This window comes from Aspergillus aculeatinus (genome assembly GCF_003184765.1).
Source record: "Aspergillus aculeatinus CBS 121060 unplaced genomic scaffold BO66scaffold_50, whole genome shotgun sequence".
Taxonomy (NCBI): domain Eukaryota; kingdom Fungi; phylum Ascomycota; class Eurotiomycetes; order Eurotiales; family Aspergillaceae; genus Aspergillus; species Aspergillus aculeatinus.
In genome coordinates this window covers 135,970-158,675 of record NW_020291519.1, presented here as the reverse complement: position 1 = coordinate 158,675, position 22,706 = coordinate 135,970, and the positions used below count along the sequence as shown (strand labels likewise).

Here is a 22,706-nt window from a genome sequence, read left to right as displayed (position 1 = left end):
GAGAGACAGCGACCCCGATCCTCCGCCGGAATTATCCAAGCCCTGCCTGGCTGGCCTTGATGTAGATACAGCAAAAAAACGGTTAACTAGAGTGTGTTGAATTCCTGCTTTGATAGCTGCTGTGCGCGCGCAACCTCCCCCGCTATCTCTCTCACCTGCTCAACCCATAATCCCTGTCATCAATCGCAAGCACACCTCCGAGAAAAAAAAAAGTGTCACCGTAAGTCCATCACGGTCCCCCTCCCCCAACTATCCAAACATCCTAAACTAACCCGATGCCCAAACGCAGCCCACCTCTAAGCAAAAATGTCCATCCCAATCGCCACCATCTCCTCCTTCCGCACGACCTTCAACCCCTGGGCCCGCAGCGCCCGCCCCTGCCGCCTGCTGCTCTCGCTGCTCCGCAACCCCTCGACCGTCCCGGCCTCGAGCGGCACGCACATCGACATCAAGGTGACGCAGCTGCCGCGGCACTCGACCAAGCCGGCCGAGCTGGTGGTCGGGTTCAAGAACGGGAAGGAGGTGAACATCCCCATCGCGGAGCGGGAGATGCGGATCGGGGATGTCATCGAGGAGATTGCCCGCGTCGGGCGGGTGATTGAGCGTGAGGAGACGTTGAAGGGTTGAGTCTGTTTCTGGCTGTCTGGATTGGAGGGTTGGCTCGGTTGGAGGGGGAAGAGAGCAAGCAGGGAAGGTTATTGCGCCGGATATCTTACGGCCGTGACGATGTCGGGCTCAATCTTGGTGGCTTCTGTGCATCGTCTGTCCGTGACTCTTTGAGATTTATGGACGCGCGCAATGTTATCTGCGGCATAAGTGGAAGTCATCGGGACTTGTCTTCGCGACCTGTATTATCTATCATGTTATTCACGGACATGTGTATATACCAGCTATTGATTATTATTGTTCTGTTTTTTTTTATGCTTTTTTATAGACCAACCATCTACAATGTCCCACTGATATCTTTAATGGCTGTTGCTACGATTCAAAGCTTTTGTAAGAGAAGTTTGAAGTATGTAAATCACCCGTAGGTGGGGGAATAGGTTTCGATTTTAGGATTTGTACAGGTTTAAACAGCGGCACCGGAGATGAAGAACCACTTATCAACGCTGCCGTCAATGGGGGCAGGAGGAAGGTTCTCGCCCTTGGGGATGCTGGCGAGCTTGGAAGCGTCGGCGCGCTCAACACCCTCGTAGGTGCTGGTGGCACTGGAAGCGGGTCAGTCAAAACTTCTTTGTAGATGGGTTCAGGGATAACGTACATGCTGACATCACCCTTGGGGGCCTGGCCGGAGATCAGCTTCTCCCAAGCATCACGGCACTCGCGGATGACCTCCAGAGCGTACCTGCAATAAATTAGTACAACAATTACATGCATCAACCATCGATCGGGTACGTACTTCTGGTTCTTGCACTCGCCGGAGAAAGCGAACTGGTTCTCGGGCTTTCCGTCGGGGATCTTGTAGATACGGAACCACTCGTTGGTGGCACGGAGAAGACCGGGGAGGTGACGCTCGACGTCCTCAACGTCGTTCAGCTTAGGAGCAAGGGGGTCGTTGATGTCGATGACGATGACCTTCCAGTCGGTCTCCTCCTCGTCGAGCAGGGCCATGACACCGAGGACCTTGACCTGCTTGACCTGGCCGGGGTAGCCGACAAGCTCACCGATCTCGCAAACGTCGAGCGGGTCGTTGTCACCCTTGGCCTTGGTCTCGGGGTGGACGTTGTTGGGGTCTTCCCAGGTCTACACCAGTTGTGAGATGATGGGAGGGCCAGTGAGGGGCAACAGCGGGAAAAATACATACCTGGGGGAAGGCACCGTAGTTCCAGAGGTAACCCTTGTGGGGGAAGCAGTTACGGACGTAACGGAGCTTGCCCTTCTTCACATCCTGCTTGATGGGGTTGAGGAACTCCTCCTTGGAGATCTGGGATGGCAACAGGGGTCAGTTGGGATGGTCGAGGGTGGACGTGGCGGGCGGGGTATGTATTGGGCTTGGGTACCTCCTGCTTGGCGTTGGTCCAGCGGGGGATCTCAACAACCATGTTGAAGATGTTGTTGGCCTCATCGGCGTAAAGGGGGATGTCGTGGAAGGGAGAGACGGGCTTGCCATCCTTCTCGATGTAGACACGGTGCTCCAGGGTGTTGGCCTGGCCGATCTTACGGACGGTGTAAGACATGGTGGGCGATTGTGTAGTAGCGGAGACAGAAGAAAGATGTCTAGCTAGAAGAGCAGTACGGTTTGAAGCGGACAAAACCGATGGACGAAGAGGGGAAGAAGAGGAGGAGAGAGAAGAAGAGGAGGAGGAGGAGGAGGAGGAGGTAGCGGGAGGAGGAGGGGGGGGGGAGGGGGCTTGTTTGGTGGGGGGAGCCAGCGTTGCGGATGTGCGACAAACGGACGAACAGTAAGACTCAGAAACAGGAGTGCGGCGGGCGACTATCGGACTCCAGGCGGTGGGCAACCGGAGTGCTGGTGCTGACACTGGTCCACGACTAACCCCCAGGAACATTGAAATACGACAGGATTGGGTCAATTTGTAAGGTATACAGTATTTGGTTTTAACCCAGGGGGTGTCAATTGTTATAAGGTAACTAAAGGTATGTTCAAGGAGGATGAAGGGATCGGGAAAGAAAATCGGACGGGAGCAGGAAAAAAAAAAGACGCCAACCAAAACAACCTCGGACACTTTCCTCCTTCTATCTCGGCAGCTGCTGCGGTCACGGCAGCTATGCTCTATGCACCTCGAGGTGTCCTGTCAGGCTGTCTCCCAGTACGTTATTCTGACCACCTGCATTTGAGGTTGGTATTACTGGTATGCATGAGTTTACCTAGGCTAGTGGCAACACCCTGCAGATGACACCATTTTCCCTCTGCCTCTTGTTCCTCTTTTCGGTGAGGACGAATACCCTGGCTGGCCTTGGATTGCACCCACTCCACCAGTACCGTTCCACTTATGGAGTCAATCCTATTGTCCTTGGGTGGCTTCCTCCTTATTTTCAGTCTATGAATATCCTTACACCTGTACCATTGAGACTTTTTGGCCCCTTTACATTGTATCAAGTCCTTGTACGTTGTTCAATTGATATAGTATCTTCCACATGTGCGCCATTGCCTCTTCAATCGCTCAATTGCTCATCCCCTGCGATGTCAGCAGGTCTTGGCAGGTACTCCTCCGGGACGGACTAACCTGCAGTCCGAATTTGAAAGTTAGTTGGATTCCCGCTGGATGAGTAAGCTGTAAGGCAAGAAAAACCTTATCGTATATCACCACGTGATCTGGCACTTTTTCGTTCCCCGCCTCCATCTCGATCTAGAAACTCGAATAAACTTCAACTTCTTGACAATCCATAATCTTCGGTCTTGCTCGCGAATCAAAGCTGAACTCAGCTCTATTGCTTGCACTTACTCAACTAAGGCATAGAAAAGCTCTAATCCGCCAAGAAATGCTATGCTAAGCTTTCTACGACCCCTCCGCTCCGCAATGACCTCGATTCCTCGTGTCCCCATCCCCGCCAACGGGGTCGACTACCGCGGCAAAGTCGTCCTGGCTCCGATGGTGCGCTCCGGTGAGCTTCCCTGCCGCCTTCTCGCCCTCAAGTATGGCGCCGACCTCGTCTGGGGCCCCGAGACCATCGATCGTGCCCTGGCAGGCGCCGTCCGCCGCGTGAATCCCCGCAACGGCACCATCGAATTCACTCGCACCCCCTCCAATGGCGGCCGCACCGAGAAGGCCACCCAGGAGTCCGTCATCTACCGCCTCGATCCCGTCCGCGAGAAAGGCAAGCTCATCTTCCAGATCGGCACCGCCACGCCCGAGATCGCCGTTGCAGCCGCCAAGCTCGTGGCCGGCGACGTCGCGGGCATCGACGTGAACTCGGGATGCCCGAAGCCCTTCAGCACCAGCGGCGGGATGGGCGCCGCGCTGCTTAGAACCCCGGACAAACTCGTCGCGATCCTCGAGACGCTGGTGCGCGAGGTCGGCAACCCATACCAGATCGGCATCTCGGTCAAGATCCGGCTGCTAGACCGGGAGGACCCCGAGCCGACGCGCGCGCTGGTCTCACGACTCGTCAGGACCGGCATCACGGGGCTGACCATCCACTGCCGCACGCCGCCCATGCGGCCCCGCGAGCGCGCCATCCGCGACCAGTTGTGCATGATCCGGGACATCTGCCACGAGGCCGGGGTGGCGTGCGTCGTCAACGGCGACGTCGCCAACAAGGACGACGGCCTGGCCCTGATGCAGGAATACGGGGTCGACGGCGCGATGATCGCCACCGCCGCCGAGGCGAACATGTCCGCGTTCCGCACGGAGGCCGAGGGCGGCCTCCTGCCCTGGAAGGAGATGGTCCACGACTACATGCAGTTCTGCCTCGAGTCCGAGAACCGCTTTGGCAACACCAAGTACCTGCTGAACATCTTCGTGCCGGGCAAGTCCCCCGAAGCCCACCGCTTCAAATCCGCCCGCACCTACGTCGACACCTGCCATGCCTTGGGCTTCGAGGACCTGATCCCCGCGGCAACCCGCGTCGACGAGATCCTGGGACTCGCTGACAAGACCACGAACAAGAACAACGACACTAGCGACGCCGTCAGCAAAGCCGTGCAGAATGCTCTCGAGAAGAATGAAACCGCCCGCGCGGCCGGCAACGGCGGCGCCTCGCGCTCGAAACCCACTTCCCCCGTCCTCTCCCACGCCGGCGGCCCGATTCGCACCAACTCGATCCCTCCCCCTACCAAATCCGTCACCAACATGACGGACGTCGATCCTGCGGCTGCTGCTGGAGCCGTCACTGCTCCGAAACAGGAACTTGCCGCATAAACCCTGCCCGCACAGGGTTCGATAGCATGGCTGACCCCTTATCTACCTATTATTACCTCATGTATTCACGCTTTTGTTTTCTGTATGAACTCATTTCCTGCGAACGCATTACCCGGTGTTGAAGATTGCTCTCGGTTGGTTTTTTTTTTTTCCTGTTGTTTTGTGCTTAGAAATTCTAGATTCCCACCTTCTTATGTTCTTTAATTCAAAAGGCACATACCATCCATCTCCTATACTTCTTTCTCCCTTTGTAAAGGAACCAGAACAACTCGATAGACCCTCGGCCACGAAGTAGCGTAATATCGACGGTCGCACTCACTTAAAGTCGGACGACTCTAGCCGGAGGCGATAGCCTTTCTAAACTAAAACAATACTCTAAATCCACGGGCGAGGCCTCGACCAAGAAAAATAGTAGGGCGAGGCTACGACGAGCACGAGAACGAGAACGACCCATCCCCCACCTCGCTTCGCATTTCTGCTGACTCTATTAATGAATCCAGGCAATTGGGGGGGAAGAGAGACACCGCTCCAGGCCATTGCCATTGCCATCAGCCCTGAACATCCCCAGACAGAAAACCAAAACAAGTATTTCGGATCGAGCATGCGTTCGTTAGAATCGCCCAGGCGGGTACCCATATATCAAGCGTCATTCATTTTCTGTCTAGTTCTATTTCGACTCATTTGCTTCTTTGAAATGATGTGTATTTGTATGTGTATGTTTCCTTTCAATCGTTGGAAGAGAGGGGGGGTTGGTTGAAGAAGAGAAGAGAAGAAAATGTGAAGGGGAGGCAGCAGCAGGGGTACCGCGATAGATAAAGGCTCAGAAAACGAGGAAATGGAATGGGGCGAATTGGGGGTGTAATTGCGCCGATAGTGTATCCTTTGAGTTGAAAAGCATCTCCATATGATCAAAATGCACAAGACACCGGTCAAGGGGAAAGAACAATTATCGAAGTAGATAACCACAGATGGGTTTGAGAACGGCCAAAGCAGAAAGATTCGAGGTTCGCTGATTAGATGTGTAAAGATTCCTTCTTTCATCTGCCATGCAGGGCCCAAGGAAAGGGTGGGTCCTTTCTTCTAAACAAGAACGTAACGTAGAAAAACAGAACTCGCCAAGCCGAGTCCTCCGTATTGAACAAGCGTATCGTCACAAAATGAAGGGGAAATTAAACAAAGTACAACCGGAAATGTCTATCGTCAAAATCCAAGCTCACATAAGCAACGCAACAAATCATGACTGGTGCTCCATATCCGCAAGAACCATATTCTCGACCGCCTTCATGCCCGCATCCTCCGCTTTCTTGGATTCGGCGGCGTCCTCCCCGGCCACCGCCTGGTCGAGGGCCAGCTTCGTCTGGCCGAGCGCGTAGATCTGCTCCTCGATGGTGTCCTTGGTGACAAGCCGGATGACCTCCACCTCGCGGGTCTGGCCGACCCGGTGGGCGCGGTTCTCGGCCTGCACGTCTTCCTGTGGGTTGAAGCTGGAGTCGAAAATGATGACCTTGTTGGCACACGCCAAGTTGATGCCCGCGCCGCCGGCCTTGGTCGACAGGAGGAAGACGGGGATGTCGGTGCGCTCGTGGAATGCATCAAGGATCGATTGCCGGTCTTCGACGTTGGTGCGGCCATCCAGGCGCACGAAGCCGAGCTGTTCGTGCTCCAGCACGTCCTCCAGGATGTCCATCACCATGGTGAACTGCGAGAAGACGAGGGTCCGGTCGCCCTTCTCCTGGAAGCGCCGGAGGAGCTCGCAGAGCTTGGCCACCTTGCCCGAGTCCATCCACTCGTTGTTCTTGAGGGCGAACCGGCTTAGTGCAGGGTATTTCACGCACATTGAGTGGCATTCGTAGTCGTTGTAGGGTTGAAGTTCCTCGAAAATGATGTCCGGGTTGGATTGGGAAAACTGTTCCTCTCTGAGGCAGGCCTTGGCCATGCGGCTGAGAATGGAATCGGTGTAGTGGCGTCTGTACAGCAATGGGTGAATGGCTGCTTGGCGGAGTTTCATTAGGATATTAGCGGATTTGTTGCCAGTTTTCTTGCCCGCGGCGCGATCCGCCAGCAGCTTCCGAACTTCCTCCTGTTCATGCTCGTAGATTTGTCGTTGCGCGTCGTTGAGTTCGCAGTACTCGACATGGGAGATCTTTGCAGGCAGATCGATGACCTGATGCTTCTTACGTCGTAGCACAAAGGGCTTCAGCATCGATTTCGCGCGTTCAATACGCTGCGCGGAAAGCAATGCGGAGTGTGACTCGTCGACGGTCTTCGCTTTGTTCGCGAAGATGTGATGGAGCTCATCCTTGCGCTCTCGGAACACTTTGGGAAGAATAAATCCCAGTAAGGAAGCCAGCTCTTGTAGGTTGTTTTGTAACGGTGTACCCGTCAATAGAAGTCTGAAACGTGCCGGGATGCGGATCAGCTTCTCGTATAGCACCGAGGTACTGCTCTTCAACATGTGTCCCTCGTCATAGACACAAACGCAGAAGTCCATATTGCGTAGGAAGTGCGCATCAACCTTGCCCTTCGCAATAGTATAAGTGGTGATGACAACGTTGATGCTGTCTCTATTATCCTCAATCGTCTCCCGGATCTCCGCACGCTCAGCCTGGCCGGCATAATAAGGCATGACAGAGAGGGTAGGGCAAAACTTCTGAAATTCACGCAGCCAATTCTCAATGGTAGATGCAGGTACGACAATGAGATGTGGCCCCTTGAATCCCTTCTCATAAAGATGAGCCAAGAAGGCAATGACTTGGCAGGTCTTTCCCAGGCCCATATCATCGGCCAAGATGCAACTCAACTCGTGTTCGAACAGTAATGAGAGCCAGTTGATACCCACAATTTGATAGTTCTTCATCTTCAAGTCATCTCGCATGATTGAAGGCTGGGAAATGAATCGTCCTTTGCGTGCGGGCGCCACCCCACCGGGCGCGGGCCCGTCACTATCCTCATCCGAGGGTTGGCTTGCTGGGGTTCCTATGCCAGAGTCATGCGACTGAGAATCCCTAGGATCGATGGATACCAGCTCCAACTCTCCGTCTTTCTTCCCGAAGATATCCACTCCCCATTTTTTCATTTCCGCTGCAATCGGTTTACCTAGCGCTTCGCAGCGCGCGACGAGAGAATCGACGGCATCGTAGCCCACCCACATATCAACACACTTATCCACGATCTTGTCGCCAATTGGCTTGGGCGTCTTGCGACCGCGGGCCCCCTTCGGCTTCGCGTCTTCCTTCACGGGGGCAGGCACGGCGCGGACCTCGTCCAGAGACCTGAATGGCCGGTGCGAAATTACATGCTGTGCCACTTCCTCGGTAATAGCAGCAATATCCGCCAGGTCCAAGACGCTGCATGAGTTGAAAAATTTCAGTAATTTGAGATCAAACTGCACATCGCCAACCGCTTCCTCGACGTCCGATTCGGAGTCATCGTCAATGATTATGGCTTCTGGAGACTCCGAGCGCCGGGGAGTTTCCGGTCTGCGCCCCTGCACCAAACGACCCGGTTTCTTCGGAGGGGTTTCCGCATCAGGTTCCGGGCGAGACTGGTGACGAGACTCCGAGCGCACGGGGCTCGGGGACGAAACCCGGGTTTTGGGCCCCCTCATTAACCGTCTGCGCGGTTTGGCCTCATCGTCCTCCGCCTGCGCCGCCGCCGCCGGCTTCTGCGCGGCGAGCGTTCTCTGCAAGTTCGCCGCGGACCATTTGTCCTGGATAGTCCCTCTCGCCTTGATCTGCTGCTTCGCCGCCGGGGCCGCATTCGACTGGCGCGACATGGACAGTTCGTCGTCGGAAGAGCCATCCTTCCCTTGCGCACTGGCCAGGAGATCCAGCGCATCCTCGTAGTTTCCGCGCTTCGCTACGAGCGCTTGCACGCAGGACTGCACGGACTTCTGCGGCATGACCTTGAGCATTCTTTGCACCTTGATCTTGATATTATAGTCCTCGATACTGTCGAGCGAGTACTGCCCGTCGACGGGCTGGGCGCGCGAAGGGCCATCCTGTCGAACTTTCTTGACGGCCATCCCTTTCGGCGTGGGGTCCATCTGCGCGGCGGGACGTTTCGCAGGGTTGTAGATAGCGCTGGTGGTGATCTCCTTGAACCGGTCGATCGGCGAGTCCGCGACCTTATCCGGACTGCGCGAGGACTTGGTGAACATGGCTGGTTTGATGTCGGGGTTTTGTCGGTTCTGGACATCCTCGTCGGAAGACCCGCCTCGATACGTGGGGCCGTCATCTTCGAGATCGATGACCGGGGCACGCTTCGCCGGGCCTGCAGAGACCGGTGGCCGGAACATGGTGCCGCTGGGGGCCATCAGGTTGGAGAGACGGCCAGCGTTCGGGGTCGGACGGGAGGGGGAAGAGGTAGGACCTAGCGGGGAAGAGGCGGCAACTTGTACCACGGAGGTGCCCTTCGCAGTGTACGGATTGTCAATCAGCTGGGTCGGTTGCGTGAAGCGCTGAGAGGCCGGGGTCAGCGATTGAGTGGTCGCCGGTTGGTGGTGAGTAACAGGAACGGTGGCGACCGTCTCATATTGGGTATCCTCTTTGGTTGGAGTACCGGGAACGACTTTTTTGTCGTTCACAGGGGAGTCAGGCACTGAGTCTTCCATGACGGAATGACTCTTCAAAGAGAGAATTGGGAGTTTAAGAGAGTGAAAACAGAAATGTCGTCATGCGCCAGGGGAAATTGGGGGAATGATGAAGTAAAGAAAGCGGGGAGAGAGTCTCTGATAGAGTGTGAGAGGCAGAGAGAGAGAGAGAGGAAGAGAGAGAGAGAGCGGAACGGACGAAGTGATTGCCTCCTCCAACACGGTAAGCACCGTAAGTAAAGTTAAGTTTCTCTGGGTTTTTCTCCGCAAAACGCGCCCAGACGCGATCGATCACGTGAAGTGGCGCTTCAATTAAGCCCAGGAAAGGCAGTTGGATGTCGCTTCCACCAAGTTGTGGGAGGGAGTGCGGCCAGTGAGACAGCCACTGATCGTCTACATATATACTTACTAGGAGCTTGATTTAGGTATAACACCTAGTTATTAGATTCTCCTTCATGTTTGTTGCCTGGAATTGTCTATCAAAGTGTTCTCCAAGATCTATCCGATCGGGAACCAATCAGCAGCCCGAATCTACTGGATTCCGGGATGAGTTCACCCGCAATTATCATCACTGCAATATTCAAGTGTTGTTAAGCTGGAGTGTTTATTGTTCCTTCTCCTCATTTGAATCGGCAAGAAAGGTGTCTTATCGAGAAGATCAATAATTCCCATCTGTAAAAGTATTACACTCTATCCTTGTTCCTGAGCAATCTATTCACACCTTCTCAGACCTACGCTGACACGTGGACCGCCAATCATCAAACATCATCACCATCGCCATCACAATCACTACCACCACCTCCACAAACCAGTCCACAATGTCCGCTCGTCGCGCAGTCGATAAATCCTCTGCTAAGGATGTTGTCACTCCGTCGAAATCCGAGAAGTCCTCTGACTCGGATGTAACCCCTGCAGTTCCCACGTAAGTGCATCCAATTCGTCCCTAGGTTGGGGGGCCACTCTACGCCACATGGCTCGCTGGTCGCGGTTGGCCCCAAGCCCGATATATTGGGAATGGTTGGTTCGGCTACCTGAAATACATCAAGTCAAAGCAGAGCAGCTCGTGCTGTCTGGAATGGTGTGGAGACACAGCCGTCACTGACAGTTGAACTCCCAGAAATGTGATCATGAAATTGCTGGGCTTCTCCGCCGCCATGGTGATTGCACCTATTGGCATCTACTTTGTCACGGTTGATTTCATCGGTGGTACGTTGCCCTGGGAGTAATTCTTCTGGAAGAGCAAAAGATAGGCATGGTATTGACCCAGGAATTCAGGAAGTGCCACTGTCGGCGGCATCGTTGCAGCCATCATGGCCAACATCGTCCTCTTCTCCTACGTCTACGTCGCGTGGAAAGACGACCAGGCGGAGAGAGAGGCCGACGCCAAGCAGAAGGAGAAGAAGGCGCAGTAGTTGCAGGTTCCGAGTATGATTTGGTCTTTGTTTTTAAATATCATTCAATACCAGGTGTTTGATCTATGGGCGTTCAAGGGCAGTTGCGTGTATGCTATGTATCTATCATGTGTCTATGGGTGATTGCTCCAGAATATCAATTTGCAAGTCCTATTATGACCGAGCATCGGTGCTTATCGTCAGGCGTAGACCGTTATTGTCCAATCGCAACAAACACTACGCTAGCAGACTGCCGATACTCCTAGTCATGCTGTCGAGGGTTTGGGGGGTGTAGGCAAAGGGCTTTCTCGAAACCAGGGTATAGTAAAACCGCGCCCTGGGATGCGTTTGCTAAGCTTGGAGAAGGGCCGTCCAGGGAATCAAACATTGGGCCAGATTAAAGAAGAATAATTTGATCAAAATCAAGTCGGGCGCCTCTTGACGAACTCCTCCAAGTCCGCCTTGGTCGCCACGCCGAGCACGAACTTCCGCGACGCATCTGTGACAACCGCGAAGGTCTGCCTAGCCCGGGTGGCTCCACTGGCATCGGTCTCGCTCTCGAAGAATTGTTCCAGCTCCTCCAGCGGGGTTTCCATCGTGATCACTTGGTATGTGCCTCGCTTGCGGTTGAACCGCTGCATGGCAGCGGAGACTGAGTCAGTTTCCTTCACGGCGCCTTCCTTCAGCAATTCCTTGAGGCGGGGAATGCTCAGGTATCCGAGGAGAGAGCGTTTCGTCGAGGAGATGACGGTGAGGTGTGTGTAATCGCGCTCGTACGCAGCGAGTAGAGCAGAGGAGATTGGGTCGTCGGGGGAGACAGACAGCGCCGGGGGAGGGTCAAGGTCCTCGATCGTGGCCTAGATTCGCAAGTCAGTTTTCCGAGAGAGTCCCCATGTCTTGGGGCAGCGTTGTACTGACCCCACGGTACTTGTCGGCCCAGGCGGACTGCGAGACCGGCTGCTGTGCATCCTGAGCGAGCTTCTGTTGGGCGAAAGCTTCACTTGCGCTCAAGTAAGAGGCCATGGTGGGCGGAGGTGGTAGTAGTAATAGTGAAAGTGAGGGAGGGGTACGTGGGGACTGAGGAGTCCGTTCGCTTGGTGATGCACGGAGCGTTCAATTCGACAATGGTTGTCGGGGAGCGAAATTAGAATCCCGGGTTTGAACGGCGTGGAAATGAACAGGTGAGGTTGATATTGCGTGAGTCAAGCATCCACTCGGTCACTGTCAGGTGGGAAGTTAAGTGATCGGGACCAAAATTCAATCCATCGCCGAGCGGGCCTGCCAGTTGGTGGGATGAGCTGAATCGGGTTAGCCTCCGCCTGGCTCCCGTGCGACGTCATGAACCGGCAGAACCGCCCATTTCAATTCCACCCCCCCAGCTCATTGTCATCACTTCCTTTCCCCATTCCTCGAACCCTTCCATCCCGAAGACATCACCGAAGCTCCACACTTTCCGTGGTCAACCCTTTCTGTTTTCAGCTCACGTCGTGCCTGGTGACTCAGAGCATAGGGTCCCAAGCTTGCCGTCGATCAATTCTTCCATACTCTTTTAACTCCGCTCTATCTCCACCGCTGAAAGTGGGGGCCGATTGTAGACATACTTATAGATAAGGAGCCTGTCAGTCCAGCTTTCTTGGGTTTTTATCCATCGGCCATCACACTTTTCGTTGTGAATACCCTAACGTGCTCTGCAGCGCGACTGGAACATTCTAGCCATCATGTTTCCTACTGAGGGCGTGATCGCGCAAGCATTTTCCTCTCAACATCCACTGGGACACTCCAACTCGCAGCCTCAGCCGTTGGCAGCGCCGGAAATGCAGAAGCGAGAGCCATTTCCTGCCTGGAGCGTGATTGAAGATACCAAGAAGAAGGCAGACGCGCTGGCTAAGGAAGCGACTCGGGAGCTCGATCTTGCAAGCCAGAAGGCTCAAGCCAAGACAGGCAAGATTGAACCATGGACTCCCAAATACTATGCGGCTTGCACTGTCGGTGGACTGCTTGCCTGCGTGAGTATCAGATCATACATGGGATACTTATTTTAGAGGGTATACGATCCTAAATGTACTAATAGTTGCCCCGTGCATAGGGTCTGACCCACACCGCTGTGACCCCTCTAGACTTGATCAAGTGTCGCCGTCAGGTCGATCCTCTCCTATACAAGAGCAATCTAGAGGCATTCCGCACAATCCGTGGGGCTGAAGGACTGCGAGGAGTATTTACTGGCTGGGGACCAACCTTCTTTGGTTACAGCGTAAGCGTGGGTGTCCATGCAATCACCCTTTCTTGCTGACTCGTTGAAAGGCCCAAGGTGCATTCAAGTACGGCGGCTATGAGTACTTCAAGAAGTTCTACAGTGACCTTGTGGGCGTGGAAAATGCGACTCGATGGAAGACATCTTTGTACCTGGCGGCCAGTGCGTCTGCAGAGCTTATCGCCGACGTAGCCCTCTGTCCTTTTGAGGCCGTCAAAGTACGTATGCAGACAACCATTCCTCCGGGCATCCGGTCGACCTTCACCGGCATCTCCAACGTCGTCTCCAAAGAGGGCGTGGCTGGGTGAGTAGCGTCCTTTGTCTGCCATATGGTCGAAAGGTAGCAGCTGACCTATTCAGTCTATACAAGGGTCTCTATCCATTGTGGGGGCGTCAGATTCCGTACACCATGATGAAATTCGCGTCCTTTGAGACCATTGTTGAGATGATCTACAATTACCTCCCCGGCCAGAAGTCCGATTACAACAAGGGTGCTCAGACTACCGTGGCCTTCACTGGTGGTTATCTGGCCGGTATCCTTTGCGCAGTTGTGTCGCACCCCGCCGATGTGATGGTCAGCAAGCTGAATGCCAACCGTCAGCCTGGCGAAGCCTTCGGCGCAGCGATGAGTCGCATCTATAAGGACATTGGATTCCGCGGCCTGTGGAATGGTCTTCCCGTCCGTATTGTCATGATCGGCACCTTGGTAAGTCTTCCTGGGTCTAATCTTAGAGATTCTGACTGACAGCATATCACGTATAGACCGGACTTCAATGGATGATGTACGTATTACCTCATGACCATCACAGTCGATCTTTTCTCAGACAGGAGCTGACCTGTGACAGTTACGATTCGTTCAAGATCTTCATGGGTCTGCCGACGACCGGCGGAGGCCCAGCTGCGGAGAAGAAGTAGTTAGTGGTGAGTAGATGCTTTGGCCACTTTGAATGGTCTTGTCTGGTCTGTATGCACTTTTCTAGTCCCTGCAAAACGTACTGTAGTTATCTCTGAGAAGGGGTAGTCAGAATTTCCGTACAATGATGAGATTATTTGCACTTGTGGCAGGCTCAGCAGCGAGCACCGAGGCCGGTGATAAAAACAGGGGCATGGCGGCAATCTGCGCCTGAGGCCTTATCGGCGGACAAACCCGCTTTAGTCACGCATGGAACCAATCACACCCGAAGGAGCATCTTATCAGTATCAAGACGTCATCTCCCCTGCCGCGCATGGCTGGAGATACGATAACTACGGATGTGAGTAAACTTAGTAAAGTAACTTCCAGTTCGCTCAGTAATTAGCCGATGGGCAAGACGCCTGGTCCTGCAGCCCTTCAGGTGGGACTGACACTAGAAGAGATTAAGTTTTCCATGGTCCCTTGACCTCGGGTGGGAGAGTCATCTCGAACACTCGAACACTCCGAAGGCGCGGTGCGGTGGCCCAGCCCGACAAAGTAACTTACCAGGGCCGTAATCCGTTGCGACACGAACTATTATATATTGCGACGAACCTCCTTCCGCCACCATATTTCAGTCACATCTGACATACTCTTGCACTCCCCTTGACATTGAGCACGCAAACAGATCGCATAGTCTTCAAACCAAAGACAACTTCACTTCAATCTACAAGGTATGCCCCCCTCCCCCCGTCACTCGTTGCGCCCAATCCGTCTACTCCATCGCATCGCATCCCGCTATCGCGCAATCACCATCAGACGACCCCAAACTAACCGCCGAACGTCCCAACCAGCAGACCACAAAACGCACCCTCGCAACACCTCAAAAGAATAAAAAAAAATGGGCGAACACGACCCCATCGTATCGCACGGCCGAGGAGGTACGCAATCCACCCCGAACCATCCCTCGTCCCTTGCAAACCTCATCCTTATCTCCCACCCTCCCACCACCAAACCCCCCGACTCTCCAACTCCCGAACTCATCCATACTAACAACAAGCAACAAACCAGGCCAAGGCAACATCGGCGCCGACTCAACCGAGTAAAACCACCTACCACCCAGCCCCCACACCTCAAACAAACACCCTAACCCCACCCCGTTGAATGAATCTAGATACGTCGACGCCGCCATCGTCCGTGAAGGTATCTACGGCGACCAAGGCGACGGCGCCTACTCCGCCGGTGTAAGCCACCCACACCCACACCCACACCTCAACCCAAATCTAACCTCCTCAAAAAGCGCGGCGGAGCAGGCAACATCGGCTCCCCGCACGTCCGTCCCACCTCGAAGGTGCCGCACGACGCGGAAATGATCCCCGAGCTGGCGATCCGGCAGTCCGTCGACGGGGATTATCATACTGGTGTAAGTAGCCCAGCCCCTTTCCTTTTATCAAAATAAGGAAATCGTTTAGAATTGAAGTACAATGCTGATTTTTTTCGTTCCCCCGGAAAGCGCGGCGGACAAGGCAACGTGCATCTCGACGAGGAACACCGCAAGGAGAAGGAGAAGAAGCAGCAGCACCGGCATGATCAGTATGAGGGGTTGGCGGATAAATTGAAGTATAAGATTTTTGGGCGCAAGTGAGCTTGAGGCATCAGATTCGCTGTTGGTGGTAGATATGGATTGGATGAGGTAGAGATGAGGTGAGGTGGGTTTTCTTTTTTCTGTCTTGGGCTTGGATTTTTTTCTTGGTTGATTCCCTGGTTTGTTTAGTTGTTTGCGATTGCGAGTCGGATACTGGGGAGGAGGTATAGTACTAGGTAGTGTTGGTAATAATTACTCCATTTTGCTGCCGTACTTCCCCATACACCGTCTATCATAGGTATAATGAAAACACCGAAGAATCGAAGTATAAAGATTGGATCGAATGAAACCAACTTCTCGTGTCTTTTGTCCATTCAATAAAAAGGATCGGTAGATTCGCCATTGGTATCGGGACAACATCAGAAATCGATTGGAGGGAAAAAAACAATGCCTGGGTAAGGGGGGGGCCGGGGTTCCATCAAATATCATAAAAAGGAGAGCAAGGCATTCCGTGTATCATGGTCTCGTCAACCCATCAACCTCATGCGAAATGTGAAAGTAGAAAGAAAGCCTCAGATAATTACACGAGTGAACTCGAAACAAAAACGAATCCAACTCCTCGAGCGAAAACGTACACAATCCATGCCGAGTAATCCCAGTGTTGTTGTGTTCAGCGCAAGCATGTTGTAAAAGGGAAGGTGTTAAGGGAATCTCCGTTTGAACGCCGGTTTTGACTGTAGTACACCCATACAAAGAAAGGAGGCGAGAAGAAAAAGGGACGAGGGCGACCACCAGGATCGTCGAATCGGGGAGGGGGTTTGGTTTTAGTTCTTGCTGAAGCGACGTTTGAACCAGCTCTTGCGCTTCGAATCATTGCTCATCTCGGTATCGTTTGTCGCTTTGCGCAGATGACGACGGCCGTTCGCCGCCGTGGGTGGTGGACCACCTCCGACGGGGCCCCCGGCGTTGGGATCAACGGCTGGAGGATTACTGCTGCCAAAGTTGATGCGTCCACCGGCGGCGGCGGGCTGACCACTTTCGAAACTGGGACCCGCGCCGAACCCTTGAAACCCGTAACTCTCAGCCATCTGCTGCTGCTGCTGATACTGTTGTTGTTGTTGTTGTTGTTGCTGTAGTTGCTGCTGCTGGTGGAACTGATCGTTCGAGCTGTTGACCGAACTTGGGTCCGTCGAATTGGCCCAGGTCTCGCCGTTGCTGCCCGAGCCCGAGCCAGACGCAGCAGTCACATTGTCGTATGACTTTTGGTATGCGTGCTGCGAATATCCGCTCTGTTCGGTGTTCATCCGCGCTTGGTGGCGTGGTCGCGGTCGGCCGCCGCCGCCATGATTGTAGGGGTAGTAGTTGTCGGCTTGGCCGTTGCCGTTCTCCACGTAGCTGTCCGGTCGCGAATAGGTGCCGCGGCTGTTGTGGTAGCCATTCTGGTCGTAGTGCGCTCTGCTGGAATACCCTCCGTTGGGCGCTGTAGGGACCCTCAATTAGCACAGTGAAACTTCGCCATTAACAGACCAGCACGTTGACAATGCGAGGCGCATGCCCCCTGGTAGGTGAGGGAGGGAGGGAGGGAGTCGTACCTCCATAGTAGCTTCCCCGTCGGCTGTACTCTGGCGTCGCGGGTGTTGATTCCTCTGCTAGGTATCATTAATTTGATGCCGGAATCAGCCTGCCGAAGTAAGGGGGATAGACTCACCTGTCCTTGCGTACGACACAGGCCTACTGCTGTATGATCCATAGATCGCAGCTTCGAAGGAACGGATAGTGTCAAGCGGGCGCTCAAATCTCGGGCGCGTTGGATTTGAAAGGTCGGGATCAGCTATTTCAGCAAAGAGAGGGGGCAACAGTTAGTACAAAGGCTCCCCCGCATGAACGAACACATCTGAGACATTGAAGGGAGGTAAACGTACTAATGACATTGCCGTACTGATCCTTGTGCTGCATAGTCCGCAAGGAACCCAGCGTCGACTCTTCCAGAGCAACCGTATCTAGGAAACATAGTTAGTCGGGAAGGTTTGCGCACAGCCACCCGAGCGACGTGAGAACTTGGCGAAAAGTGGAGTAAACAGTGTTTGGGGATAGAATGGTAGGAAGAAACCAAAAAGGAGAATTGTCGGGGGAGTCAAGCTGGCCAGGAAGTGCGATAAGGGGGAATTTCCGGGTAGAGACGTACTAGGCTGCGCTTCGCTCATAGCAACCATCGGATCGGCTTTAGTGTTGAGATGACGGCGATGCTTCTCTTCGGCGGATTCAGTGAGTTGGATTTTCTTGCTGGAATGGCCCGACTGTTGAGACTTATTCGACTTCCCACTAAAACTGTAACCCCGATTATGCCTGGGAGGAGGCGCGACCGACTGGGAGGTGGCCATGGTTATTTATCGTCGGGGACTCCTGCTTTAGCGCCTGATAACCAACAACTGCAGCAGGTTTTCGCAGCGCGCTGTCTTAGCTATGGCGGCGGGTGTGGAGCGCAAGCACGATCCAGGTGGGAACTGCCAAGGATCGAACGATGATCGCTGGCAACGATTTCTGCCTTTCTGTGGTTTTCGGACGTTTTTGTTCGCGGTTTCAGAACTGCACGACTCAGTCCAGCCAACGAGAGGAACGAGCGACCAGAACGTGGGGTATTGAGACCACTTTTCTTATGGATCACGTTGCAGACTGCGGAGGGAGTCGAACTTCTATACACGTTCTCGAACAGTAGCTTCTGCGGGCGACGAATTGATTTGGCAGTATGGTTGTTGAGTTGTTCTCTCGTCTCTTACAATGACAGAACAACAAGTTCGACGACGGCGATGCGAACCAGGAATTGGTAGCGTCGAGTAGCGTCAAGTCAACGAGCGAAATGGGTGGAGACCGTCGCTTTTAAGGCTAGCAGTGAAGGTACGTATGTTAACTACCGAAGACTCCACAGACAGGACAGTGAGTTCTTTTGTAGAGTGATGGTTCTGTCAAAGCACACAAGTCAAGCGATTGTGGTTGTCACACAGCGATCGACAGTAGGGAAAATGACGCCGGTGCTAAAGTAGTGTGTGGTAGGCCGGTTTGGAGAGGAGGGGGGAGGGGGGGATAATGGAGGGAGTTATGTGCAGAATGGATGGGTGGAGAAGAATTCAACAAAGCACTCAAACGAAGGTCAACAAACTGGCCTCAAACAAGAAGTAACTGAAGAAATCAGAATTCAAGTCAAGCGACCATGGAGGGAGGGTCATTGAGGGTATTTGACTTGAGAATTGGCCAGTGGTGTTGACGACAGGCGCCACGCAATTAAGAGGGGATCACTTCCTGGGAGTCTGGGACCCGATGGATGGACAAATTGAGACTCTGCCTATCAGATGGAGAGCAGACCACTGGGGAGGATCACCGGATCTTCTTTTTTCTTCGCAACGCTTGTTTGTCTCTATTAATACTCTAATGTTCGTATGTGTGCGTGGGTTATGGGTTATGGGTGAGTGGGTGAGTGGGTGGGTAGTCAGTGGTGAGATTGACAATTTGGGATAATCCTTTCATAATGAATGGATGAATGAATACTGCCAACTGCACAACTTCTCTTTCTTATCTACCCCAGAAAGCTTCGATCAAGTGTCTGTCCACCACCATCACCATTACTACTAGTAACTTATCACCACCTTCATCTCTCCATTGACCATCCACTCAACACTCTTGACTGGACTCAACTGAATCACCTGAATCACAGTCTGTCAATTGGAGTATTGCATACTCAGCCACCTGCATCGCTACTTTTGCCCCGGTTAAAGAAAGATGAGGCCCAGCCTGGGTTGGGGATTGAACTTATCCTTGGGACTATCGGATATCTTCACAAACCAGGAAGAACCGGATACTTAGTAGCCATACTTCGCCCAGTGTTACGCCAGCTTTCCCCTCCCCTGGTCATGACCCGGCCAATCACTTAGGAGGAAAGGGGCCCAACCACCGTCTGGAAGACTCTCGTTGGCCTCAGATCCATGGACTAGGACTGGCACCATGTGTCACCGTATCCCCCCCAGGGACGAACCTGGTCCAGATCATCACAAATCACAGATTCGCTGTCAGTCATGGATGGATTGCTTTGTATTGAGTACAGTACATTCTCTTGCCGCCTGATCGACCCCTGCTGGTGTGCACATCATCAATGCCGAATTCAGTCGACGATTCCAGACTCGAATCTGAAGTAAGCATGGAAGATCAATCATCTGCCATCGACATCATTCTGACTCAAATTTGAGGGCTGCTCTCTGCCTTAAGGTTTTTTTTTTTTTTCACTCATCACTCACGAACCAGTCGGCCTTTTCCTCTTCTTCGTACATACTTATCAGTTCCAGACGGAACTCCCGACCATGGTTTATTTTTGGCCGGGACTCCGGCCACGCTTAGCCTTTTTGTTTCTTAGTCGCTTACTGGTCTTGCTTTTCCCGTATGCCGATACGACGGACATGATCTGATCCAGTCCGGATTTTGGAGGCAGGCCATTGTTATTGCAAAGCAAGAAGAGAAAATCTTGATCCATCCACACTGCACGGCTGCTCACTAACTAAGTCGAGGAACGCGCACTAGTCAACTAATCCTGCTCCGTCGGCTTCCAATTGGCCTGGCATGAAAACTTGGAATATGTCTGCCTGTCGCCCTCTCAGTGGCTCGAGAAGATAATGCTGGTTGTCGGAGGTCGGACTGCAGCTCGCCTACAACAGCACGTCCCACCGACTCAGCTGCTGTGCGCCAGCCATACTTGCTACCCTTCCGAGACAACGCCACACAAACCCAGCCCCTTCTAATTAGTGGGATGAAGATTGACTATCAGCATCTCTAATGAGGAAGCAGGAAATTGCTGATCTATAGTGGTGGGGTCATGCCTCGCAGCAATGAGTTTTTTTTTTCACTCGGACAGCCTCATTCGAAGAAAGGTGAAACCAACTTTAGAAATCAGAAAGAAAAGCTGTATGGTACAGTAGTATGAAGTATGAAGGTCAAAGCAAGGTCAGGCTAAGACATTTCCACCCCCGATGAATCGATCCTTCCAGAATGGTTCTCCGACTCGGTAGCAGCCATCACCAAGCCGCGCGGTTGACGAGATCGTGCCGATCCCTATCATTCTTCCTGCAGTGGGTCACGCTGGGGCGGGGATGGCGCTTACTTTATTTCTTCTTATTTACTCACTAAATTCCAACCAACGCTCTCCCTGCAAGGGAGTCGTCTTTCCATATCAGAACGGTTCTCGCAGCCTTGTTTACCGGGCAGTTGATCTTCGATCTCATCAACCACGATGTAATCACGCAGCTGTCGATCGACATGTCCTACCTTTCCCAAGTCTAGTGCATGCTTCGGTGTAGTGAAAACATATATTTAAGTGCAGGATGAGCCACATTGGTGTCCTGAATATGTCCACCGTCTTGCTTATCGTCAGAAGCACACCGCCGTCCTCTTAATACTTACTCCGACTCGCGCAATCGGCTGGACACCATCCAGACATTACGTATAGAGAGAGAGCTGGCACTCCGCCCGCCATCCGAGGAGATCCACAATCAATCAATCAATCAATCAATCAATCAATCAATCAATCAATCAAACCACTTTAGAATGACGTCGTTGTTTCAATCTGTCCATGCTTGACTACAATCCGACCACGTTCATCTGCTAAATATCTCCAAATGTCATCGAACCCTGCCACAAGAAAACCCGGCAGTCACACGCTATGAAAAGGCGTAGGACGTATATCCCATAGCAAAATCTCTTGATTTATAAGCTAGAACAAAATCCCCAGAATCCGCGGTATCGGCCCCAGATTGAGGAAACTATGATAGATACTACTGTCCATTGCCCGGGGGAAAATACATTCATGCGACATCCCCCCAAATTCTACAGACCGTCTACTTCAATAGATCGGAGATGAATTCGCTATACATGGCAACGCGTCTGTGCGTGGGGTCTGGGGCGAATTCGGTGTGATGCAGTCAGTGAAAGGTACTGTGCCATTTGGGATAAGACAGAAGAGACTCTGTTTGTGATAGCTGCACTGGCGCGAGGGAAGGGGTTGGTTGTGGTTATGGATTGAGTGCGAAGGGTTGTCTTTGAGTTGGCAGTGGTCAATATGGGTTCTCTTGTCGATGATATCTACTATGGTTACTACTAGGTAGTGTCCACCCCGTGATGGAAAGAGCATTCCGAAATTGATTGATTGCTTGATAGATCGTGACGTACATGCTATGCGGAGTCACGATCTGTGCCACAGTCATTTTGGTCAGGACTCGTGCATGAAATCGAATATACCACACCTCTTTTCCTTTTCTCGAAGCCCTATACTACAATTTGTGAAGCGTGTGGGTAGAAGGTTGTGGATTGTGAGTGGTATCGAGGCAGATGGGAGGTAGAAAGTGCGGAAACTACTACAATCCGGGAGTCGTGGGCAGTGCGGAGAGGTTAGTTGAGCTGGGGTGTGTTTGTTCCGCGCTGGATTACCGCGTTTGTGGCTGTTATCATGCGCCTGAGCGAACGTACCGTGCATCAAGAGACGACAGACACGCTGGGCTTGCGTGGGCTAAGGGAGGGAAGGCAACAATAGTCGCTGGAGCCTCGTTGAGACCTGGAAATAGTTTCTGGTTTGAACCGGGCAGGGCAGGGCACAAGTGGGCGATGGAGTTTCGAACCTGAAGTCTACCCTTGCGCATCGGTGGAATCAGTTGCTGGCTACGAAGCAGGCATGGCATATTCAAACAGGCTGAGCTCTGAGAATATCGTCTTTGCGTGTCGATTGATTTGAGATCGGGGATAGGGCATCTGGTTGAGATCGGCGGTTGTTGTTGCATATGGGAATCTCAAAAGTAGAATGAATGCTCCGGATGGTGACACATGCTTGACCGAATGTACACAGTTAACTCCCAAAAGCCATCTCGGTTGCCAAAAATCTCTCCTGATACGGTCGGTACTACCCGAAACTCAGAACGAATGAAGGATCCGTGGTGTTGAAATGGTATGGATTGTGTTGTTTATGAGCGTCAGTACATGAGATGTGGAAGAAAGCCATGCTGCCGGCCAAGGCACACCAAGAGCCCCCCAGTACTGAAACTGGATGGAGCCCTTCGTCTATATGCCCATGGTCCGGTAGGTCACCATGCTGGAAAAAAGAAGAAAGAAGTTCTTTTGATTTAGTTTCGTAGGGCTAACCGGCCC

General features: G+C 53.0%; 10 protein-coding genes across 10 annotated transcripts; 5 read left to right on the top strand and 5 right to left on the bottom strand.

The window, feature by feature from the left end:
• Positions 1–53: 53 nt before the first annotated feature.
• Positions 54–936, top strand: BO66DRAFT_381351 (mitochondrial 54S ribosomal mL53 protein). Its single transcript, XM_025645951.1, has 2 exons — positions 54–220; positions 290–936. The coding sequence occupies exon 2, from the start codon at positions 307–309 to the stop codon at positions 625–627; it is 321 nt and encodes a 106-aa protein (XP_025500304.1). The 5' UTR covers positions 54–220; positions 290–306; the 3' UTR covers positions 628–936.
• Positions 937–1,009: 73 nt separating this feature from the next.
• Positions 1,010–2,332, bottom strand: ipp1 (inorganic diphosphatase IPP1). The gene is made up of 5 exons (XM_025650573.1): positions 2,001–2,332; positions 1,805–1,924; positions 1,400–1,743; positions 1,262–1,345; positions 1,010–1,208 (listed from the first exon to the last, which is right to left on the bottom strand). The coding sequence occupies exons 1-5, from the start codon at positions 2,175–2,177 to the stop codon at positions 1,070–1,072; spliced, it is 864 nt and encodes a 287-aa protein (XP_025500303.1). The 5' UTR covers positions 2,178–2,332; the 3' UTR covers positions 1,010–1,069.
• A 1,002-nt stretch (positions 2,333–3,334) lies between these two features.
• On the top strand, positions 3,335–5,007 carry BO66DRAFT_394618 (tRNA-dihydrouridine(20) synthase (NAD(+))). The gene has a single exon (XM_025648030.1). The coding sequence runs from the start codon at positions 3,480–3,482 to the stop codon at positions 4,818–4,820; it is 1,341 nt and encodes a 446-aa protein (XP_025500302.1). The 5' UTR covers positions 3,335–3,479; the 3' UTR covers positions 4,821–5,007.
• A 363-nt stretch (positions 5,008–5,370) lies between these two features.
• BO66DRAFT_182442 (uncharacterized protein) lies at positions 5,371–5,957 on the bottom strand. The gene has a single exon (XM_025642381.1). The coding sequence runs from the start codon at positions 5,859–5,861 to the stop codon at positions 5,460–5,462; it is 402 nt and encodes a 133-aa protein (XP_025500301.1). The 5' UTR covers positions 5,862–5,957; the 3' UTR covers positions 5,371–5,459.
• On the bottom strand, positions 5,958–9,621 carry BO66DRAFT_182441 (uncharacterized protein). Its single transcript, XM_025642380.1, has one exon. It carries the CDS (start codon positions 9,430–9,432, stop codon positions 6,055–6,057), a length of 3,378 nt encoding a protein of 1,125 aa, XP_025500300.1. The 5' UTR covers positions 9,433–9,621; the 3' UTR covers positions 5,958–6,054.
• Positions 9,622–9,945: 324 nt separating this feature from the next.
• BO66DRAFT_394616 (vacuolar ATPase assembly integral membrane protein VMA21) lies at positions 9,946–10,983 on the top strand. Its single transcript, XM_025648029.1, has 4 exons — positions 9,946–10,091; positions 10,141–10,333; positions 10,529–10,617; positions 10,687–10,983. Exons 2-4 carry the CDS (start codon positions 10,230–10,232, stop codon positions 10,821–10,823), a joined length of 330 nt encoding a protein of 109 aa, XP_025500299.1. The 5' UTR covers positions 9,946–10,091; positions 10,141–10,229; the 3' UTR covers positions 10,824–10,983.
• On the bottom strand, positions 10,884–12,026 carry BO66DRAFT_381336 (putative cystathionine beta-synthase (beta-thionase)). The gene is made up of 2 exons (XM_025645950.1): positions 11,721–12,026; positions 10,884–11,659 (listed from the first exon to the last, which is right to left on the bottom strand). The coding sequence occupies exons 1-2, from the start codon at positions 11,823–11,825 to the stop codon at positions 11,225–11,227; spliced, it is 540 nt and encodes a 179-aa protein (XP_025500298.1). The 5' UTR covers positions 11,826–12,026; the 3' UTR covers positions 10,884–11,224.
• A 494-nt stretch (positions 12,027–12,520) lies between these two features.
• On the top strand, positions 12,521–14,044 carry BO66DRAFT_459911 (putative mitochondrial phosphate carrier protein; the record flags this gene model as incomplete). The annotated part of the gene is made up of 6 exons (XM_025652271.1): positions 12,521–12,808; positions 12,889–13,053; positions 13,104–13,357; positions 13,414–13,759; positions 13,816–13,835; positions 13,899–14,044. The coding sequence occupies 6 exons, from the start codon at positions 12,521–12,523 to the stop codon at positions 13,966–13,968; spliced, it is 1,143 nt and encodes a 380-aa protein (XP_025500297.1). The 3' UTR covers positions 13,969–14,044.
• Positions 14,045–14,353: 309 nt separating this feature from the next.
• Positions 14,354–15,712, top strand: BO66DRAFT_182024 (DUF3602 domain-containing protein). The gene is made up of 6 exons (XM_025642379.1): positions 14,354–14,679; positions 14,800–14,886; positions 15,017–15,047; positions 15,120–15,189; positions 15,246–15,368; positions 15,459–15,712. Exons 2-6 carry the CDS (start codon positions 14,847–14,849, stop codon positions 15,588–15,590), a joined length of 396 nt encoding a protein of 131 aa, XP_025500296.1. The 5' UTR covers positions 14,354–14,679; positions 14,800–14,846; the 3' UTR covers positions 15,591–15,712.
• Positions 15,713–16,186: 474 nt separating this feature from the next.
• BO66DRAFT_181999 (uncharacterized protein) lies at positions 16,187–18,378 on the bottom strand. Its single transcript, XM_025642378.1, has 5 exons — positions 17,716–18,378; positions 17,453–17,530; positions 17,239–17,361; positions 17,123–17,176; positions 16,187–17,010 (listed from the first exon to the last, which is right to left on the bottom strand). Exons 1-5 carry the CDS (start codon positions 17,909–17,911, stop codon positions 16,355–16,357), a joined length of 1,107 nt encoding a protein of 368 aa, XP_025500295.1. The 5' UTR covers positions 17,912–18,378; the 3' UTR covers positions 16,187–16,354.
• Positions 18,379–22,706: the final 4,328 nt, after the last annotated feature.

Excerpts from the sequence above, each read along its gene's own strand:
- BO66DRAFT_381351 (XM_025645951.1), top strand. The coding sequence starts at position 307 with ATGTCCATCCCAATCGCCACCATCTCCTCCTTCCGCACGACCTTCAAC.
- ipp1 (XM_025650573.1), bottom strand. The coding sequence starts at position 2,177 with ATGTCTTACACCGTCCGTAAGATCGGCCAGGCCAACACCCTGGAGCAC. Across the intron at positions 1,925-2,000 it reads GGACCAACGCCAAGCAGGAG|ATCTCCAAGGAGGAGTTCCT; the intron begins GTACCCAAGCCC and ends TTGCCATCCCAG. Across the intron at positions 1,744-1,804 it reads ACTACGGTGCCTTCCCCCAG|ACCTGGGAAGACCCCAACAA; the intron begins GTATGTATTTTT and ends CAACTGGTGTAG.
- BO66DRAFT_394618 (XM_025648030.1), top strand. The coding sequence starts at position 3,480 with ATGACCTCGATTCCTCGTGTCCCCATCCCCGCCAACGGGGTCGACTAC.
- BO66DRAFT_182442 (XM_025642381.1), bottom strand. The coding sequence starts at position 5,861 with ATGAAAGAAGGAATCTTTACACATCTAATCAGCGAACCTCGAATCTTT.
- BO66DRAFT_182441 (XM_025642380.1), bottom strand. The coding sequence starts at position 9,432 with ATGGAAGACTCAGTGCCTGACTCCCCTGTGAACGACAAAAAAGTCGTT.
- BO66DRAFT_394616 (XM_025648029.1), top strand. The coding sequence starts at position 10,230 with ATGTCCGCTCGTCGCGCAGTCGATAAATCCTCTGCTAAGGATGTTGTC. Across the intron at positions 10,334-10,528 it reads GTAACCCCTGCAGTTCCCAC|AAATGTGATCATGAAATTGC; the intron begins GTAAGTGCATCC and ends TTGAACTCCCAG. Across the intron at positions 10,618-10,686 it reads CACGGTTGATTTCATCGGTG|GAAGTGCCACTGTCGGCGGC; the intron begins GTACGTTGCCCT and ends CCAGGAATTCAG.
- BO66DRAFT_381336 (XM_025645950.1), bottom strand. The coding sequence starts at position 11,825 with ATGGCCTCTTACTTGAGCGCAAGTGAAGCTTTCGCCCAACAGAAGCTC. Across the intron at positions 11,660-11,720 it reads GGGCCGACAAGTACCGTGGG|GCCACGATCGAGGACCTTGA; the intron begins GTCAGTACAACG and ends TTGCGAATCTAG.
- BO66DRAFT_182024 (XM_025642379.1), top strand. The coding sequence starts at position 14,847 with ATGGGCGAACACGACCCCATCGTATCGCACGGCCGAGGAG. Across the intron at positions 15,048-15,119 it reads ATCGGCGCCGACTCAACCGA|ATACGTCGACGCCGCCATCG; the intron begins GTAAAACCACCT and ends GAATGAATCTAG. Across the intron at positions 15,369-15,458 it reads ACGGGGATTATCATACTGGT|CGCGGCGGACAAGGCAACGT; the intron begins GTAAGTAGCCCA and ends TCCCCCGGAAAG.
- BO66DRAFT_181999 (XM_025642378.1), bottom strand. The coding sequence starts at position 17,911 with ATGGCCACCTCCCAGTCGGTCGCGCCTCCTCCCAGGCATAATCGGGGT. Across the intron at positions 17,531-17,715 it reads TATGAGCGAAGCGCAGCCTA|ATACGGTTGCTCTGGAAGAG; the intron begins GTACGTCTCTAC and ends TATGTTTCCTAG. Across the intron at positions 17,011-17,122 it reads ACGGGGAAGCTACTATGGAG|CGCCCAACGGAGGGTATTCC; the intron begins GTACGACTCCCT and ends GGGTCCCTACAG.